The sequence below is a fragment of the Grammomys surdaster genome, unplaced genomic scaffold (assembly GCF_004785775.1).
Source record: "Grammomys surdaster isolate TR1022 unplaced genomic scaffold, NIH_TR_1.0 148, whole genome shotgun sequence".
Classification (NCBI taxonomy): domain Eukaryota; kingdom Metazoa; phylum Chordata; class Mammalia; order Rodentia; family Muridae; genus Grammomys; species Grammomys surdaster.
The window spans coordinates 1,449,636-1,471,078 of NW_021604606.1; the positions used below are offsets into that span (position 1 = coordinate 1,449,636).

At 35.8% G+C, this 21,443-nt stretch overlaps 1 protein-coding gene across 8 annotated transcripts in view; it reads left to right on the forward strand.

The window, feature by feature from the left end:
• The window catches only part of Dmd (dystrophin), a 1,212,244-nt gene that overhangs the window by 1,169,631 nt on the left and 21,170 nt on the right, over positions 1–21,443 (forward strand). For all 8 annotated transcript variants that reach the window (XM_028765040.1, XM_028765041.1, XM_028765042.1 and 5 more), the window contains 2 exons: positions 14,711–14,954; positions 15,683–15,806. In XM_028765040.1, the coding sequence (XP_028620873.1) occupies positions 14,711–14,954; positions 15,683–15,806 (368 nt within the window). The remainder of the gene's footprint in view (positions 1–14,710; positions 14,955–15,682; positions 15,807–21,443) is intronic.

Below are 21,443 nucleotides of genomic sequence, written 5' to 3' on the forward strand. Positions count from 1 at the left end.
TTTTTACCTTAATAATTAAAAGGTAACCTCTGTGTCTGCTATAAAGTACCACTTTGTCCACTCTAATTGTAGGTCATAAGCAAATAAATCCATATATGTACCTTTTCCTATAATTCTCTAGCAAATCAGTATAATAGTTTTAAAAGTAAGTAACCTATGTTTTTTAATGTTAGCAGTGAGCATGATTCCCAATCATTTTGAATTCTCCTATTGTTTGCTACTGTGACAGAAATAGATAATGTCCCACACACTCAAATAGGAGTTCTTGAAAGATAAGAGATATAGTTGCGCCTGTCACTGTCTACTGAGTTCTTAGATGCATGTATGTGTTTCATCAATGAGTCTAGAGAAAATACTTTTTGTAATTGAACCGTGACAGAAACAAGCTGTCTTCATTTTCTTTTTCTTTCTTTTTTTAATTTCTGTTATTCTTTCTACAGGTTCCTTAATATGTTTCTTTAGGTTGTATGTCCATTAGAATGAAAGCAGCTCATTTTAGGTTGATCTATACTTAAGCATTTTTAGGATTATTTGGGGCCTTTTAGGATACAAATATACACATCATGTGAAATTTTGTATGTCACACAAGCAATTGTACAGGCATGTATACACCATAGATTATATGTTCTCCCCTTTAAGAAAAAAATTATGGGCTGGAGAGATGGCTCAGTGGTTAAGAGCAGTGGCTGCTCTTCCAGAGGTCCTGAGTTGAATTCCCAGCAACCACATGGTGGCTCACAGCCATCTATAATAGGATCTGGTGCCCTCTTCTAATGTGTTTGAAGACAGTGACAGTGTATTCAAGTATATAAAAATAAGTAAATCTTTAAAAAACGAAAAAATTAAAAGATTTTCATTGTGATTTTATCTTCAGTGTTGTGATAGATAAAATTTGAAATCCAGAACTTCTTGTTTCTATGAAAGTTTCTTTTATTTATTTATTTTTATTTATTTTTAAAGTCAAATCATAATTTTTACTTATTCACACAGGGGTTAGACACACAAAAAGGCAGGACATGGGGGAGGGGATGACACCGGAGTGTGGGTATTCAGGAAGAGTACAGATATCTTTCAGAACAGGGTATCGGCTGGGTAAGGTTCAGGGGACAGGTCACTATGACTCTGTCTATGATTCACTTGTCCTTATCTAAGTTGGTATTATCTGCCAAGGCTACCTATTTACAAGGTCTATGACTACTCAGGCTGGTAAATTTCCATAAAAGCTGCCTGTTTACAATTGCTTATAGCCATCTGTTTCAATGTTTTTCCACTGAGACCCAAGACTTGGTGTTAGTATACATGTATGACAGGCCTATTGCTGAATTTAGGCCTATGGCTGATTTTAGGCCTTCAGTGTGTAATCAGGGATGTCCCTGACATCTCCTCAGTTCTCTAGGTATAGAAGGCCTGTGGCGAGTCTAATCTTGCGAAGGCGGGGATAGAGAGCTGACCTCCAGTAATTGAAGGGGACTTTGTAATGGCTCTGGTCCCCCTGCCGTTGTCCAGTGAGGCATGATGGGTATAAGATCGAATCTCAGAGTCATTTTGATTTGCATTTCCCTGATGACTAAGGACTTTGGACATTTCTTTAAGTGCTTCTCAGTCATTCAAGAACTCTCTGTTTGGCTCTGCATACCATTTTTTAATTGAGTTATTTGGTTTGTTTGTGTCTAATTTATTGAGTTATTTATATATTTTGGATTTTTTTCCTCTGTCAGATGTAGTGTTGGTAAAGAACTTTTCCCATTCTGTAGGCAGCTGTTTTGTCCTATTGACAGAATCCTTAGTCTTGCAAAAGCTTTTCAGTTTCATGAGCTCCCATTTATTAATTGTTAATCTTAGTGCCTAGTTGTTGATGTTCTTTCTGTTCAGGAATTTGTCTCCTATGGCAGTATGTTCAAGGTAGTTCCTCACTTTCTCTTTTATTAGATTTAGAGGGTCTGGTTTCATTTTGAGTTCTTTGATCTACCTGGACTTGAGTTTTATGCAGCATGATAAATATGGTTCTATTTGCATTCTTCTACATACAGACATCCAGTTAGACCAGATCCATTTATTGAAGATGCTTTCTTTTTCCCATTGTATAGCTTTGGCTTCTTTGTCAAAAATCAAATGTCTATAGATATGTGGGTTTATTTATGGGTCTTCAAGTCTATTTCATTGATTAACCTGCTTGTTATTATGCCAAAGACATTGCAATTTTTATTACCATTGTTCTCTAATATAGCTTGAAATCAGAGATACTGATACCTCCAAAAGTTCTTTTATTGTACCAGACTGTTTTGACTACCTTGGGCTTTTTGTTTTTCCCTATGAAGTTAAGAATTGTTTTTTTCATGGTCTGTAAAGAATAGTGTTGGAATTTTGATTGGGATTGCTTTGAATCTGTAGATTGCTTTTGTAAGATGTCCATTTTCACTGTGTTAATCCTCCGAGTCCATGAACATAGGAGACCTTTCCAACTTCTGATGTCTTCCACAATTTCTTTCTTCAGACATTTGAAGATTTTGTCATACAGGGTTTTCACTTCCTTGGTTAGAGTTACACCAAGGTATTTTATTTTATTTGTGGCTATTGTAAAGGGTGTTGTTTGCCTAATTTCTTTCTCATCCTGTTTATCATTTATATAAATGAGGGATACTGATTTCTTTGAGTTAATTTTGTATCCAACCACTTTGCTGAAGGTGTTTATCAGCTGTAGGAGTTCTCTGGTAGAATTTTTGGGGTCATTTAACTTCATTTTTAGTGATGACTAGCATTTCATTGTATGGGCATATCCCATTTTTTATATCTATTCATCAGTTGGAAATTTCGGTTATTTTGACATATTGGCTACTATATAGAAGTAAAGGGAATTATTTTGAAAACATGTTTTTTTTTTAGTTTCTGTCAATGGAATACACGAAGACATGAGAACAAATATGGTAAGATGGTGAGAGTACTAAACAGTACGTCCCATAAAGTGAAAAATATGCCACTAGGTTGAATTTATTTTGGGAATTTAAGACCGTGTCTAACTATACAAGAGGGGCTCGAAGAGTAGAACATACGAAGCTAAAAATTATGACTCTCCTAGAAACTGTTACAGTTTTTGCTGAACATAGATAATGAAACATTGACATTTTACCATATTTGTCTGAAAACTCAAACACACTTTTTCCAGTGATAATATTCCTAGGGACTTGACTAACTCACCTTCAATCTTTGTTGGCCTTTTGGTTAGAGAAAAATATGTACTACCATGTTTGCCTGTAGTTTTGTTTGTAAGCCTTATTTCCACATAATGCGTCTAGGATTTCTTATGACTCCATCACTTTTGTTGAACTGATGAGAAACATATTTACTCTATAGACAACAATGTGTATAGCACCTAATCATGCATTTGCAAAGAATCTGTGAATCAGTAAAGCCAGGTAATATTGTCAAGTTCTAGTGGAGGGTTTTTTTGGGGGGAAGGATTTGAACATAGATTAATGTATCAGTGACATACTCAGAAAATATAGCACATTTAGATACTTTAACCTAGTCAACTTGACCCAAACACTTTATTCTAATGGTAATCAATATAATTTGATAATTTTGTTAAGCATCTACCGTATTTGATCAAACCCAAGGAGTTCTCATCACGAGAGTATCTAAGTAACTTTATTTTTCTTAAATGTTCATCCTTGATAAACTTCACTAAAACACAGATGGTGGGAAATGCACACTAATTGCAAAGTTTGGAGTTAGTAGCTACAACATTGCTAGGGGCTAGAAGTCAGGTGAACATCAGGCAGATTTAGAAGGCTAAATCACTTTCCTAGCACTATATATTTACATTTTCTACCAAGCTCATTACATAGATTGTTTTCATTTTGGATTATCTAAGTAGTGTTTTCTGATAGTGAGTTTTCAGCGAACCTGAGGCTCCAAATCTCAAAACCCCAAAACAGAGAGAAAGAGAGAGAGAGAGAGAGAGAGAGAGAGAGAGAGAGAGAGAGAGAGAGAGAGAGAGAGAGAGAGAGAGGGAGCGCAGTTACAACAACATTAATTGTAACCAACATTTGTGGAATACATGGTATGGGTGAAGCTTGGTACTAAGAGCAATTTACATACAAAATATAGACCAGTAACATTGGCTCTTCAATGCTTATAATGAGATTAGTACTTAAGTCAGTTGCTTAGTTTTAGCAGGGAGTAAATCAAGGTCTTTTTGACTTCAAGATCATCTCTCAAATTCCATTTTAATTCCCTCCTCTGCCAAGGGTGGTGAAAGGCAACAGAAAGACAAGGTGTCAAAAAGTTGTATTGTTCAGATTTTTCTCCTGATGCTTTTCTCTCCATTATATGCTTTGACATCTGTTTTAAAACGCATATGTCACTGGAAGAAATAATGCATTATTCTAAAATCCCAGCAAGTACTAAGTTTCTTATATAAGATCTTTACACCTAGTAAATTTCAGTAGAAAAGATGTTGGAATTAAGAACTCTGATTTCTTCAAAAAGGGAGACCCTGTTAAGAAAAAACTGGATTAGAAATGAGCCTGGGGGAGTCCTCCCATTTTTACTGTTTTGCTCAAGGCAGGTCTAAAATATGCACACTGTTATTTCCTACACTGTGAGATTCTCCTTAATTAACATTGGTAATGCCAAGTCATATGAATGTCTTTTCTATCTAGTCTGGGGGCATTTTTGACTTGGCGTTTGATAAGGTATTTTGATATAGCTTTAAATAGTTGAGTTATAATTGAAAAGGTTTGTGCAGTTTCCAGTTTTCAAATGTATCATGCTGGCAGAATATTATGTCTTTTTAAAAAAGGAACTACTAATTCACTAAGTATATAGTGACTCATAGTTTTATGATTTATTATATTCTGTCAAATATTGTAGGAGGATAGATTCTAATTTCTCCAGTCTGTCCCTTTTACATGTATACTACATATTAACCCTATGGGCTCAGACTTTCTAAGTAGTATAATGTACAATACTGTTTAGAAATACATTGATCACCAGAAAATTACCTTTATTTTTTAATTCACATATATATTTAAATACCTATATAATTACTCTTCAAAGGGAAGCTCCATTTAAAGAGTAGATGACCTATGTTAAATCATTTCACCTATGCACATTAGTGAAAATTACAAAGGACTGTTGTATTTATCATCTATGCTACTTAGCATTGCCTTAGAGATGCTTGTAAATCATTGTTAAGGGCCAGTTGCCTCCATATTTCCACCTAGTAAAGGTGAGTCAATAAGCCATGCCAACTTGATTCATCTTTTCTGCCCATTAAGTGCTTAGGAATTTTGTTAAAAATGTAAATTTGTACCTGGTCAACAGAGTTTGTACACTTTATGACAAAATTAATCAGCTACAACTGTACTTGTACTATGGAAGGTTGTTTTAGCTCTATAGAGAATAAGAAATTAATAATGCAATGGGAAATTTTTTTTTTAGGATGACTGGCTACAAGAAGAAATTGTAGTGACAGAAGCCATGTGCAATGAATTTGAATTAGTGTTCTTTAGGGAGCTCCAAGAGAAATACAATTTACAAGATAATCAAGAATGTAAATAGATTCTCTGCAGAGTTATTGTCTGATCCCTGACATATATTCATCTGTATTGAAATTACTCCATGACTTCATCCTAACAATTAAAGAATCAGTAGGGGTGAGATTTACAGCTTCAAGAAGCTGTTATGTATCAGTTAGGAATGTAAATTTGTAAGCAACTGTTAAAATGAGTAAATTGTGTACTTGTGCTGAAAATTTAAAACAACTCACCTTGAGAGACAGCATATGTCTATAATTCCAACACTTGAAGGTGGAGGGTGAAGGGTCAGCAGTTCCAGGCAAGTTGGTACTGCACAACAAAACATTGTCTCAAGCAATAAAAAGCTTCTTACCTTGAAATGGCAGTTATATAGTAGTGTCTTATGAATCATTTGTGAGGATAACCTCCTGTGCATGTCTTATAAATACTGGATTTTAAAAAAATCTAGAGACTGGAAAGATGGCTCAGTAGTTAAGAGGATGTGCGTTCAAGTCTCAGCCCCAATAGCAGATGACTTACAACTACTTCTCACTCCAGCTCCAAGGGATCCAATGTTTTTTCTGACTTCCACAGTAACTTACACTCATGTATATATGTAGCCCCTCTCCCATAATTAAAAACAAAATAAATCTTAAATAATTCTATCATAATATATTTTCAAAATATATGAATAATTTTAGCTATGTGAATAGATACACTGAGCTTGGAAGCTTTGTTGCCCAATCTCTTACAAAACTATAACTTAACAGTTCTGTTACCATGACTGTATTTATTCTAAAGCATTTGGCATCATGGCACATGCTTAATGCAGAAAGACCATAAGTTCTAGGTCAGCCTGGACTACATATTAAGTTTCAATGAGCTTACGATGCTTTACAAAGCTGTACTTTAAGAACAAAATAAAACAAAGCAAAACCTAAAGTCAAACATCATTTAATTGAACTCATCTCCATGGGGCTGGAGAGATGGCTTGTGGGTTATGGGCACTGTCTGTTCTTCTAGAGGATCAGAGTTAAATTCTCAACACCCACATGATGTTTACATGATGCTTACAATCATTTGTAACTCCAGTTCCAGGAAATCAAGTACCCTGTTCTGTCCTCCATGTGTAATAGGCTTGTCTCCATTGCACAGATATATATTCAGGGAAACACTCATCCATATACTCGTCCTCATGTATCAATGCTTCCTGATAAATCTCCTGAGCATTTATAAGTCATTTAAAAAAGAATTTAGACATAAGCAACTTTGCATTTTATTTAGTTGTTGGCAAAGAACACATCTTTGGTTGAGAGGTTAGCCTGGGTTATATAGTGAATTCTAAACCACCCATGACTATAAAATGAGACCTTGTAAAGAGACTTTCCTTGAGTCACGTATCATATCAGAGCTCTTGGCATAACAAGATGTGTCACATCAAAGCCTCAGGGTGGTAAACAGTTAATCAAGTTGCTTAACTAAAGCTAAGAGCTATATGTTTATCGTTTATCATATTTTTATTTAGGGAATGAATGCTCGATTGACTCATTGGAGTAGTGCATCGGGGGATGCATTAATACTGAGGGAACTTTGACATACATCGGAAAAATATGTATGTCCTGGTCTCCTCTGATTAAGATGAGATTAGCCCTTCTATTAAGGCATCTTTCTTTGCTCTTGCATTTATCTAGTGGCAGTTAATATGTGAAATGAAAAATGAGAAGGACATAGCTGAATTTGAAAATTAAATGAATATCTTTGTGGACCAGAAATGGCAAGAAAAGCTAAGCAGATGGTAGTGAGCAATAAATGAGATAAATTTGTGGCCTTCCAGCTCCTGCTATCATAAAAGTGCTTTAAAATTATCTTTAGAAAGTGGATACTCAGAGCCAAGATCACTGTTTGAAATCAGGGCCCCACAAAAATACAGATACATATACATACACACTTGCACTAGAGCACAGACATTTTGATTTCTTTACCAAACAACAACTTAAATGCAAACATAAGCCTAATTTATAGACCCATGGGAGGGTGGTAGGTAGGCCAGCACCACAGTCTTGAATGCAGCATCTGAAATAATCTGCCTACTGCCTGGTGGTGAGATGTGTGGTGTTTCTGCGTCAATCAGTGTAGATGCCAGTAGAAGATATGGTTGTAGATTGTCACTCACAAATGGTGAATAGGAATAGTCTCAAAGCCACTTGACACACACAGAAGTTTAGAAGAAGCAAATAGAAAGGAAACCCCAGGCACATGTTTTTCAAGCATGCCTTCACCCAGAGTCCAAAAGAATAAGTGATAGCATACCCTCCTCCAGTCGACCATCAAAAGACATAGTCTAGTGAATGTTATAACAAATATTGCTTGAAATTGCATTCCTGATGTTCAAAAGTATAAATAAGGGAATACCATTCACTAAAATATGACTCTTTGCAAATAAAAAAAAGCCATTGACATGTTGTAAACTCTACAAAGTATAAATTTCTGACTGAACTGGGTGAGAGGTTAGGGAAAGGAAGGAGAATAATATGCTTAGGAACACAGTAGACACAAAACCAAGGGGGAATGACAAGATATACAAATGAGTAATTAAGAGAAGTAGAGAACTGGCTTTTAGGATTGACCTTGACATTTAAGGGCATTTCAAAAAAATGGAGGGAATTACATAGAAAGCTTCAAAAATAACAAAATCTGTTACAGAATTTAAAAAGGATGTGAGTTTTCAATTAAATATTCTCCCAAGAGGCCAGCATCTGTGTAGAAGGAAAAGGCCTACACCCTATGTACAGCTGTTGGTGTTCTTTATGTTTCAGCTTTGAGAAGCCTTGGGTGATTAGCATGAGCTTTTGTCACTGAAAGACAACAAACTAGAAATGAAATGTGTTGTATATACTTAACCATGTTTCCCAACAAAGACAGTTAAATGCTAGTTTACAAAAAGAGACTTGTGGACAACCGGACCACAGAATCAGTATAACAAGGAAGATGTCTTTAGAAGAGATAGTCTTCTGTCTGTACCTTCATGACAGTAAGTGAAAAAAAGAGGTAATAATGTTACATCATCCGAAAATAAACATGTAAACAGTGTTTCAGTGAAGAGCATCACAAGTGACCCAACTTGGTAGAAAGAAGAAGCTTTAGCAAAAATTTACAAGTATCATCAGTTCTACCATTTCAAGGAAAGTAGTTTCCTTTTAATATTTGTTTACCTGTATGAGTTTTATTTGCATTTGTGTAAGTGCATCAAATGCCTGCTGATCATGGAGGGCAGAAAAGGATGTTGGCTCCCTTGAAACTGGGACTAAGGGCAGTTGTGAACCCTCAGATGGGTACTAGGAAATAAATCTAGGTTCTCTGCAAGAACAACCAGCGCTCTTAACTGCTTAGCTAAAATACCATCTCTCTAGCCTCAGAAGGTGTGTGTGTGTGTGTGTGTGTGTGTGTGTGTGTGTGTGTGTGTGTAACTGGAAGGAAGGGAAAATGAAGATTGTTGCTGTGGGATGAGCACTTGTGCACATAGCTTCCATTTCCTAGAAACATTTAACTGATGGCTTGATAAATGCTCACAAATTAGATTTAATCAATTTGGACAACTATATAAATTTGGTTCAGATGCAGAGTCTCGCTGAAAGAAAGTAAACATCCATGAAGTTTGTATCGCTGTTTTACCAGTGTAGATTGTTAAGAAATACACTTCAAAACAGCTCTTGGAGACTGATTCCAAGAGACCTCAGTTTGTATAGACTGGTGATTGATCCTGTTCTTATAAATCAAAAAGATCAAACATTGATTTCCAGCATGACTTTAAATTCCTGAAATGTTTGCGCAGTTTGGTAAAAGATAAGGCTAAAACAGTAACAGATTAAGAGTTTTCTGTCTCATTGTGGAATCTAGATATATTTTGACCCTGAAATTTTTGGAAATCGTGGCATGCCCTGTTCCAGTATGGAGCACAAGCTATTTCTCTAATGTTAAAACTTCATGAGATAATCTAACTGTCTCATATATTATTCAATGGGAAACTGCCTGCTTACTCATGGCCAGCATCTCTTCATTTATCTTGCCTAGAGAAATAAATTATGTAAGAACAGCTGAAATCTGTTTTAGTTTTCTAAAATCTGAAATTTGCTGAAATCTGAAGTTTTAGTTTGCTAGTTATTGTAACCAGAAGAAGGGTATCAAGAGGTCTCAGTCAAAGGCAGACTATCCTTTTTTGTAATTGTATTCTCAGTAAATTCTAAAGCACTGAGATACTTGCATTCCATAATATTGTCTGTATTCCCTTGAATGGCAATTGAGTATAACCAAAACTGAGTGGAATAGTTATAGAGGGAAAAAATAAATAACAATCTATGTCTTTATGCCTATAACTGCATAAATCCCTACCTAAGTAGGTTATAATAGATTCAAAATGAGAAACTAACAGATTATTTCAACATTCATCTAAGAAATTGATTAGCTGCATGTTATCAGAAATTTAGTAAACACACAGACAATTCAAACAAAATTAATAGACTTTATGTATAGATACTGTCTTCTGAAAAGCAACATACATACCATTAATTAATCATTTAAAAAGTGATTCAGAGCTAGATCTAGATTGTATTTAGATCATTATCATACAGTATTTTCTGAATAAAATATAACTGAATTAAAAAGTATACTAAAATCATTAGTAAAATGGTTGGAAATAGAGAAACTGTACCTCTAAATCACTATGTGTTGAATTTAAAAGTCACAAACACTACAAAATATAAGAAAATGAATTAAATCAAGTAATATATGCATGTATACTGTTGATGCAGAGAATGGGAAATGTATCCTAAACTTTCTAAAAACTGTAAAACTAAAAAGTTATCATTAATGGGTCCATGCCTTTAATCTAGACACTAGGGGGCAGAAGCAGGAGGATCTCTGTGAATTGGAGGCCATGCAGGTCTATGTACAGCATTCCAGGCCAGCCAAGGCTACAGAGTGAGACTCTGTCTCAAACAACAACAATAGCAAAAAGCATTGAAAATCAACAAGGAAAAAAGGAGAAATACACAAAACTATGGATATGAAAAATTGTAGCTATAAGACAGAAATAATGAGGAGCTTTGCACCATTCCTGTGTGTGAAAACTCAATTATATAAACTTAGTTCTTCCCAGTTTCATATCTAAATTCAATATAATTCAAACTCAAAATATGATAAGGGATTTTCATAAAATATGAAAATTTTATACTAAAATCATACAGAAGATCAAAGAGATTACAATAACCTAGATAATTTTGAGGAAGAATAGAGTAGAAACGTGAAACCCTACCAGACAACAATTGATTTAAAGTTATACAAACCAATGGAATAGAACAGAACAGAAAGCATAGAAGTACAACTGTCTGTTGATGAACACTTGATATTTTGCTGAGGAAATGACAAAAATGAAACATAGTGAGTAGAGTTGCTATCAATGCTTATCTGTGAGAGAAAAGGAAACTTAGATCACAGGTTCACACTATATACAAAAACAGATTTTGGAAAGATTAACGTCCCAAATGAAAAGGTAAAATTTTAATTTTTAAAGACCCTGATATTTATTTTCTATGTGTGTTGGGTCATGTTACACCCATACAGAGATCAGAAGACAAATTGTACAAGTTGGTACTCTCCACTATTTGAGTTCCACTGATTGAATTCAGGTCAAGTTTGTTTACCTGTTAAGCCATCTCCCTGGACCACATTTTTTATATGTAATTTAACTTTTGTTGAAAATATGTTTTTTTTCAAACAATATATTCTTAGCCAAGTTTCTCCTCTCCCAACTCCTCCCAGATCCTCCACACTTACCCTCCCTCTGTCTGTCTGTCTGACTCTCTCCCTCATTAAGAAACAAACAGGCAACTAAACACACATATGCATACACACACACACACACACACACACCCCACACACACCCCACACACACACACCTGAATAGGCAAACACAAGAAAACATTCAGAAAAAAAAAGCCAAAAGAAAAGTACAAGAAACATGAAACATACAGTTGCATATCCAAACACACACACACACACACACACACACACACACACACACACACAGAGAGAGAGAGAGAGAGAGAGAGAGAGAGAGAGGTCCCATAAAAACACAAAATCAGAAACCACAGTATAGAAAAGATTTGTGAGATTAAACATTATGAGGCAAAAACCTTCCAAAACCACCACTGAGTTTGTTTTGTGTTAGCCATCTATGGCTTAGCATTGAACCTGCCCTTAAGTGTGGCTTGTGTATCCAGCTATGCAGAGAGACTCCATTGGAGGAAACTAATATTTTCTTTGTGGTCTATTGTCATTTGGAGATCAGAATTTGTACCTACTTCCCCACTCAGTGCTAGAACCCCATCTGGCTTAGCCCTGTACAGGCTCTGTGCATGCTGTCACACCCTTAGGGAGTTCATATGTATATCAGTCTTGTAGTGTTAGAAGGCCTTGTTTCCTTGGTGTCTTCCATCCCCACTGGCTCTTACAATCTTTCTGCCTTAACCACAAAGCTCCCTGAGCCATCAGGGAGAAGGATTTGATGGTGCTATCCCTATAAGGACTGAGTGTTCCAGAGTCTATCACTTGCTAGTCATTGTCCAGTTGTGGGTCTCTGTATTTGTTCTATGTACTTAATGCAGGAGGAAGCTTCTCTAATGATGGCTTAGCAAGACACTGATCTATGGATATAGAAGAATATCATTGATTCATTTTATTGCTATGTTCTTTCAGCAGAACAGTAGTATTCGGTTTTCTCCTAGATCTATAGTCTATCTAGTCTCAGGTTCTTGACCACCTGAGCAGTATCAGGAATAGGCTCCATCTTATGGAGTGCTCCTTAATCCTAATCAAATAGTGGTTGGCAACTCTCACAACTTTTGTACCACTATTGCATCAAGTTACCATTGTGGATCAAAGAGTTTGTAGTCTTTCTCCTTTGGTAGAATGCAGCATACCTTTCAGTACCATGAAAACTAGTCAATAGGGCTAAAGGTTCTAATTAGGTACCAGTTTAAAGTTGATTTCTCCATAGTCAAAGAATTATGTAGATGTTATCATTAGCAATAGGGCCTAGAACTAAGTAATATACATATATATGTACTAATTATATATATATATATATTTGTATATTCTATTCCTATTGTATATTATATCCTATTGCATATTCTATTGTATATTGTATAAGATATTATATATTCAATATCCTATTATGTATTCTATATATAAAACATTTGTATATTTGTATATATTCATATATATAGAATATATATGTATGTATATAGAATATATATGTATGTATATAGAATATATATAAAATTTACATTCAGATAAAATACTCTCATACAAAAATAAAATAAAGCAAATCTAAAAATAAATTAACATAATTGCAGGAACTAATATATCCTATACATATTAACTTACAAAGGATAGGCATCTCTACTATATCAAGAACTTTAATAAGGATGGAACAGTTCACCAGGATGTCAGGCCCTGCCTACAAAGCCTCAAGGCCTGTCAAGTTTTTTTAACTAATTGTTTCATTTATTTATATCCCAAATATTGGCCCCCTCCTGGTCCTTCCTCCTGGAGTTCTTCCCCTCATTCCTCGTCCCCTTCACCTCTGAGAGGATGCCACCCCCAACATCCCCCTTCCTTGGCACATCTAGTTTCTACAGGATTAGGTGCATCCTTTCCCACTGAAAGGCCTGTCAATCTTGACCTAATATCTACATCCAGGCTTTACCTCTTAAAGGTTCTACAACCTTCCCAAACAGCAGCAGCAGCCTGTGTTTAAAAACATATTCATATGGGGGACATTTCACATTAACCTTCAACAGCCAGTTATGACAGAAGTTCAACTCACCAGTTATCAGAAATGTGAAGATTAAAATGTAGCCATCAGATGGTCCAAGATGTGAAGGTCTGGAAACACCATGGTTTTGTTTTTTTGTTTTTTGTTTTTTGTTTTTTTTTTTATGAGTATGTGGTTAAGGAAAAGCTCCTTTCACTACTGCTGAGAGAGTACATTGGTAAAACCATCTGTGAGACCACATTGGTGCAGTTTATGAAGCTGTTACATGGACCCCCAACTCCTACATCAAGATGTATTTTTATAGAATCCTTTAAACTGGTTTCCAAAGAGACTGATGTTAAGGAAGTTCATTACATCGTGGTTTGTAATAATGGGAAACTGAAAATTTGGACATATTCAAGCAACAAGATAAAACCTTATAGCAATAAAGTAACAAATTATTTTGTACCAACATGGATACAGCTGCAGAAATGATGTTGAAGGCCAAAGCAACTCATAACGGTATGTATATTCTTCAGCATAAAGTTCTTAAATGCAGTATTTAAGAACATGTAAAGTATTGATGCGAGATTGAATCATGCAAAATGACTATTTTCCCTAAGAATAGACAGTAATAACATTGTAATTTCAAGGTAACACATGACTACATGCATGGTATTGATGGCCATCGAATTCAGTATGGCGTTATCTCCTTAGCAGTGATGCTGAGGACTAATGGTATGGGATTGATAAGGTACATTGGGATAGTTTTAGGCTTGGCTGCTGGATTTTGTTTTTTTAAAAAAAATAATTGGAATGTACAGATCCCTGGATTCTATCCTAGCATAACATGCAAGCAAAAACAAATTCCCTGAAACCAAATGGTTTTGGAGAAATTATGGCAAGTGTTAAATTTATTAAAGCAGGGTGATGGATACACATGATCATACTCTGTGTGTGTGTGTGTGTGTGTGTGTGTGTATTCTTGTACATTTCTGTTAAAGCTTTGATTTTTTTAAAAGAAAGTTAAAGTCTTAATCGAGGCATAAAATTTTAATCTCACATTATAAAGAAATATTTACAAAATGATTAAATCTTCTGCTGCTTACTTATCTGAACATAGCACCCAGGAGACTTTTAGTATGACATAAAAAAACTGAGAAACATCTCTCTCTTCACACACCAGTCGAAAGCTTCCAATTTTGTTTTGTTCCTTTAACTTCGGTAAGATCATCCTCATATAAACCATTCATTAGTGCCTTTTATTTGTTCACTGTCGTCTTGTGGTGGTCAGATTCATCTGTATGCCAGTTATATGAAATCTAGTGATGATGCTCAATGTTTCTTCCTTTTCTTTCTTAACTTCTTATGCTTACAGGAATCTGCAAGCAGAATATGATCGTCTGAAGCAGCAGCATGAGCATAAAGGCCTGTCCCCACTGCCGTCTCCTCCTGAGATGATGCCCACCTCTCCCCAGAGTCCCAGGGATGCTGAGCTCATTGCTGAGGCCAAGCTACTGCGCCAACACAAAGGACGCCTGGAAGCCAGGATGCAAATCCTGGAAGACCACAATAAACAGCTGGAGTCTCAGTTACATAGACTGAGGCAGCTTCTGGAGCAAGTAAGGCCACCCCCACCTCTCTAATATTGGCTAGTTACAAACTTTCACTTTCCTTCTTTAAACAAAATCAAAAGACAGAACTTCAACTTTAAAGTACTTTTCAATATTTGTTTCACATCATTTCCTCTCCCAATATGATTTTGGTTTTTGGTTTGTATTCTGTTCATTTGTTTAACCAATTGGAAATGCATCTTATAAGGAAATGTCAGTCATTTCTCTGTGGTATACCTTTAGGCTTTTTCCTTCTCCAAATCACTAACATATAATTTAAAGATTTACATATCCACTGGGACCTAGGAAGATATAGCATTAAAACAGACCCCAGCCAGACATGCTCTGGGTTTTCTGAGAATTTAAATAATAAAATAATGTTCTTTCTATCATGGTATATAATTTCTTAAGGGGGCTTATATGTTTTCTGTTCTCACTTGGTCTTCTTAATCTTTTAGTCTTTTAATTTAGTGACTTAGATTTTTGTTTGGCCATATCTATATTTTTCTGTGTTTTTATAAGAGAAAACAGTTCAGCTGCAAAGATATATTCTTGGATCATATCAACAATAAAATACGACACATTCTTCAATTTCTGGAAGTTTTCTAAGTAGGAATGGTAATGATGTCTGAGTTCTGGTTGTCTATAATAATCCTATTTTCTGAGTCTATACTATTCCTATAGTGTTTATGAGTTTATTATGAAAAATAATACTTTTCTTCTGTTGCATCCTTTAGCCCCAGGCTGAGGCTAAGGTGAATGGCACCACAGTGTCCTCTCCTTCTACCTCTCTGCAGAGGTCAGATAGCAGTCAGCCTATGCTGCTCCGAGTGGTTGGCAGTCAAACTTCAGAATCTATGGGTAAGTATCAGTTCCTTCTAGAATTAGTTCTCTAAGTGTCTGTAAAAGTTAAAATTTCTGCTAACAGTATAAATCATGAAGTGAATTTATAACACCCATATCACATATGCTTTAGAGCAACTAGTGTGATTAATTAAATATAAAGATAGTGTGTCAAGCAAGAGGTAGAGAGAAATCAGTCTGCAGAGGAAAGATAGAGTCCCATTATAGGGATGCTTAACTCATTTTAGGAAACTTCTGAAAGTTATATCACAAGTGAGAAGATCTGAAAAGATATTTCTTAAAAGGTGTATTTGAAGCCTGCACCAGCCCAAAGAAAACCTTTTCTAGATGTATACAGCAGTTAGGGGATATTTGTTCAGGCCAACATATATGAAATTTGTTGTCAGTATAGAGCAAACTATTTCCCCCCTTTCCCTAAGCTATGCATAGGTCCCTTCATGTGTTATGCAAGCATTTTTACCACATAACTATACCTCCAATCCAAGTATTATATTGTTTCTAAATTATGTATATTATCATTTGTATGTATATGTATGTCTATGTATATGTGTGTACATATATATATACTGGTGACTTCAAAGGCCAGAAGAGGGCATTGATCACCTGGAGCTGCAATTACAGGTAGTCATGAGCCACTTGACACAGTTGCTGAAAACTGAAATCTGGTCCTCTGGCAAGAGGAGCAAACACTTGTAACCACTAAGTCATCTTTCTAGCTCCCCAGGAGTGTACACTTGGATTGTTTTGAATTGCATTTAAGAAAACAGCAGACTTCTTGAATTAAATTACACATCCATGAATTTGACTGCTGAAGGACATGAGATCAAAAATTTGTAACAAATGTGCCTGCTTGCAATACTTTGGGGAAGACTTTTGCTTCTGTTTTTCTTTCTGTTGCTATGACAAAAAACATGACCTAAATCAGCGTATGGGGAGGAAGTGTTTATTTCCGTTTATAGCTTACAGTCTGTCATTGAGAGGTCAGGGCAAGAACTTAAACAGGAACTCGAAGCAGAAACTACTGAGGAATGCTGTTTGCTTGGTATATAGACCCACACTTAGGCTATATTTCTTGTAAAGGAGCTTTAGCCCAAGGAATGGTGCTGCCCACAGTAGGCTGGGCCCTTCTACATCAATTAACAATCAACACCATAGACATCCTCACCAGCCAGTCTATCTGGGCAATCACTGAATTGAGATTCCCTCCTTAGGTGACCCTAAACTGTGTCATGTTGACAATTAACGCTAAACAGGACAACCTCTATTTGAGTAATGGTGTGGTAAAGGACTGAGAAGTAGATACAGCTTCAAGGAAGATATACTCAAAAGGATGAAATCTTAGTGAGTGTAGTGGAGAAGAAAGTTAATTAAAGCCAATGAAATCACTGTGAGTGATAGACCCTTTCAGAGAAAGCAGTTTCAGAGAAGGGAAGTTGATCAGTGAAAAGAAATAAAAATTAGTGAAAGGAATGAAAATTTTAGAATATTGTGCTTTGTTTTTCCCATTGCTGAGACAAATACTTGAGGAAAGCAGCTTTAGGGTGAAAGGGTTTCTTTTGGCTTAGTTCAAGGGTTACAGTCTGTCACAGTGGGGAAGGCATGACTGCAGAAGCTCCAGAAAGCTGCTCATGTCACATCCCCAGTTAGGAACTAGGAAGAGATGAATGCTGGTGTCTAGCTCACATTCTCTTTTTTATAATCAGACCAGAAGCCCAGCCAGTAGAAAGATATCACCTACATATGAGTGGGTCTTCCAATTTCAGTTAATCTAGTCTAAAGCTTCCTCACAGACTTGCCTACATATTTGTCTCTTAGATGATTCTAGGTTCTGCCAAGGTGACAATTAAACCTCACAACTCCCAAGATAGAGTTAGTTGAATCTGGGGAGGAAATGGTAAGTGTTTAGCATGGTCTTATGTCATTTATTCTTCTTTGGGAATCTGCACAGTACTGGGTTCTAAGAAATCTATAGTTGGTGTTGCAGACATGATATAATAAGCGTACAAGGCAGATGCCTTGTGTCATGAATGGTTATTACAGCACTTGTCAGGTAATGTTTATTGTTTGTCCTGAGCTGCTAGACAATCATGTTTAATGAATGTCACCAGTATTTGATCTGTTTTCTTCATTTCTCCTCTTTTATGAATGAGTAAGCATAAATCAACCCCATAACTATATTTCTTTTCCTTGGGTCCTAACCTAGTTTTCCTTGGGATTCCCACTGTTTCCTGGAAGATCTTAATGTAATAACATGACTACAGTCCCCAGATATACTGGAGTCAGAGGGGGAAGGATCAATTTGAGATATGACTGAGCAACAGAGTGATACCACAGCTTAAAAACAACAGCCCTTCAAATCAGTATTAACTCACAGACAGACTACATTGTTCACCCTCAAAGCCTGGTGTAGGAATTCATTCTTAAGATGATTTATGGCCTAGACTAAGAGAGATGAAGTATGGAACTCAGACTGTAAAAGCAGAAAAATAAGGTTGAAGGTAGAAATGTGTTACTATGGAAGATTGAGAGATTAAGGTGAACCTGGGTCTGGTGGCTCACACTTGCAATCCCAACAATTGGGAAGCAGAGGCAGAGTGATTGCTGCAAGTTTTGCTGCCATCTGGGTTTACATAGTGAATTGTAGACCAGCCAGGGATATAGTGAGACAATATCTCAAGAAATGAGGGGGATGGAGAGAGAATGAGAATAGATGGATTGAAGTCAGAGGAGTGAGATTGTGATCAAGAAAGTTGAATAAATGGAGTATTAGGAGTAGTTTCAAATTCTTCCTCTGTTTACACATTCAAGGTGTAGGTTCCCACTCACCTTGGAAGCATGGTGCATGGAGATCAATGAAAAGGTTAGAATATATACACAGCTTATGCTGAAATCTAGCCAGGATTGAGCAATTCAACCAGCAGGGAGCTGAGACCATTGGAGTGATAATAGAGATTCACAGATGTTGAAGAAGGTGGATGAGGATTCTAAGAAGATAAGGATGCCTGAGGAAAGAGAGAATAGTTGAAGCAAATACAGTGATGTTCAAAAATCACCAGAGCAGAGAGCACCTCCAGGTCCCAAGAAGGCAAACCTTATAGGAAAGCCAGGATCCAGTTGTTCTCAAACAGAAGAAGATATGTTTGCCGTGGTTTTCCTTACTACATGTCAGGGATTTAGGTCAATCTCCATTAGAATCTCCTTTTGTACATGAGATATGAATACAGCTAATGGACTGTTGGAAGTGAAAATGACAGCATAGAGCTTGAAAACATACTGCACACCTTTGAGAAGTCAATGAATTCTGAAAACAAATGAGCATTGGTATCTCTGTTATTTCCTACTTCAGGGTTTTTCCTTCCTTTTGAAGTCATGCATGAGAGATTAAATCATGGATTTTAGCTGTGAGCCTCAGAACTCTGGATGCTTAGAAGTATTAATTATTTAGATTGTCAACACCTAAGAGGCAGCATACTTGTTATAGCACTCAAATTAAAGTACGTAGCAGAGTGGTACTGATGAATTGTAGAACCCAGAATGTTCTGGCAGAACTGAATACAAAGATAGAAGTGCTATATGCTAGTGCCTAAGTTAGGATAAGAGATAACTTGCCCATTTAAAATTGATAGGATATGTTTCAATGTTTGGTTTCTGAAAGAAAAGACTAAATTCAAAGGTGCTTTTTCTTGAACTATGTAAACCAACTTTATTTAATAAGGGGGAAGAGGGGATCTTTTAAAATGATGGTCCCAGATGTTTAAATAACTATGATATGTGTTCTTCTATTTTGAACTTTTGAGATGTGGTACAGATGAAATTGGCTGAGTTATATTCTAGATGAAGATAGTATTCTTTAAAAACACAGCTCCAGTGCTTTTCTTTCAAGTGAAGTATGGTAGAAGTCATACCTAGTTATTTGTCTAAGAATTCAACTACAATTGGCTGTCCTCATGTGCAAGTTCCATATCATAGACTTAACCAACCAAACTTAGAAATATTTGGGGAAGGTGTCCATTTGTAATGAAGCATATAGACCTTCTTGGATCATTATTTTCTGAATTTAATAATGATATAGGAATTAGTTACATATCATTTACATTGTATTAGGCATTACAAATAATGTAGAAATGATTTAAAGTATATGGGAAGATGCATATGGTTTCTTTGAAAGTACTTTATATAAGCAGCTTTAGCAGTTATTTTGATCCTGTAACCACCCCTATCCCACAACAGATCAGGAGGGACCACTTTATCTCTCTGAGTACAAAGTACTTCTTACTAAAAAGGCTCTTTGCATTGCTTGTATTCTATACAGTTGTTACTGGGAGATTATTCTAATGGAATTTACATTTTATTGGAAGAGACAAATAAAAATGGACAAAACTAGTCTTGTTGACATTCCAGGCCTCTGCATTCTCATGCAAATGCATTCCTAAGAATTCTGCAGAGCCAATAACTCCTTACCTTCTCAAACCCACTCTTCCACTGCTTTATTTAAAATACGAAACATCTCCCAAGCATTAAAAGTAGATTTCATTGTTAATATTAGTAATTATATGTGATTTTTTCTGTATTTTCTTATTTAGAAAAAACTCCAGATTTATAACAAAATTGTAATTAATTCACCATTTTGCCACAGTTGCCATATATCCATTTGTTTATGTATTCTTAGACTAATGTTTTGTTTATATGAACATCTATTTTTTGTATGTCTCTAAGATGACATCTTTACATACTCTGAATCACTTTATCCATATTTTATGTGCATATCCATCATACTTACATTTATATAATTGTTTGTTGGCTTATTTTATTTCAGTGACCTATTTAGTGTCTGTTTCACATAAAATAACATTTTACCCAAAAGACCTGAAGACATGTCTTCTTTCAAGTTGAAAGATATTTTCTTACATAACCAACATAAAATTGCTACTCAAGAAATAAACATTGGTCTGAGGACTGTAAATCACTGGTAGTAATATCATCTTGTATGTGCAAAGCCCTGAATTCAATGTGTAGCACCACAAAATAAAATCAAGTAACCGTTGCTTTCAACTATGATATCAGCAATTCTGTCCATAACAGTCTCTGTAGCTCATCATCATCATCCAGGATCCAATGAAAGATCATGCTTTCCATATCACTGTCAAGTCTCTGTAGTCTTCTTCAGTCTCAAAATACTTTCCAGGCAGGCATCATTACTTGTTCAAGACCAGGTGTTTGTGGCATGGTCCTTATCTGCCTGCTTGCTTCCTTCTGAGTCTGTTCCTGCTAAATATTTTATGTAAAGTTGCCATGTAAATGATGTGCAATATTCTTCAGTGACCTATATCCAGGCTTACTTTAAGGGTTACTCTCCATCCTCCTCATTCTTCATTCTTCCTAGGATCTCCTTCTATTCTTTGGCTTATACTATGGTTTTTATTTTTTAGTCTAATAATTCATTTTATTTATATACGCAAATTTTTATTGTTGGATAATGGCATATGCACATATAATTTGGTTTGATAAGTCCACATCCATTCTCTTTCTTCTAATTCCTCCCTTATACCCATACCATTATTCATATCTTCTCTCTTTTTTCTTTTCCTTCCTTCTTCCTTCCTCCCTTCCTCCCTCCCTCCCTCCCTCCCTCCC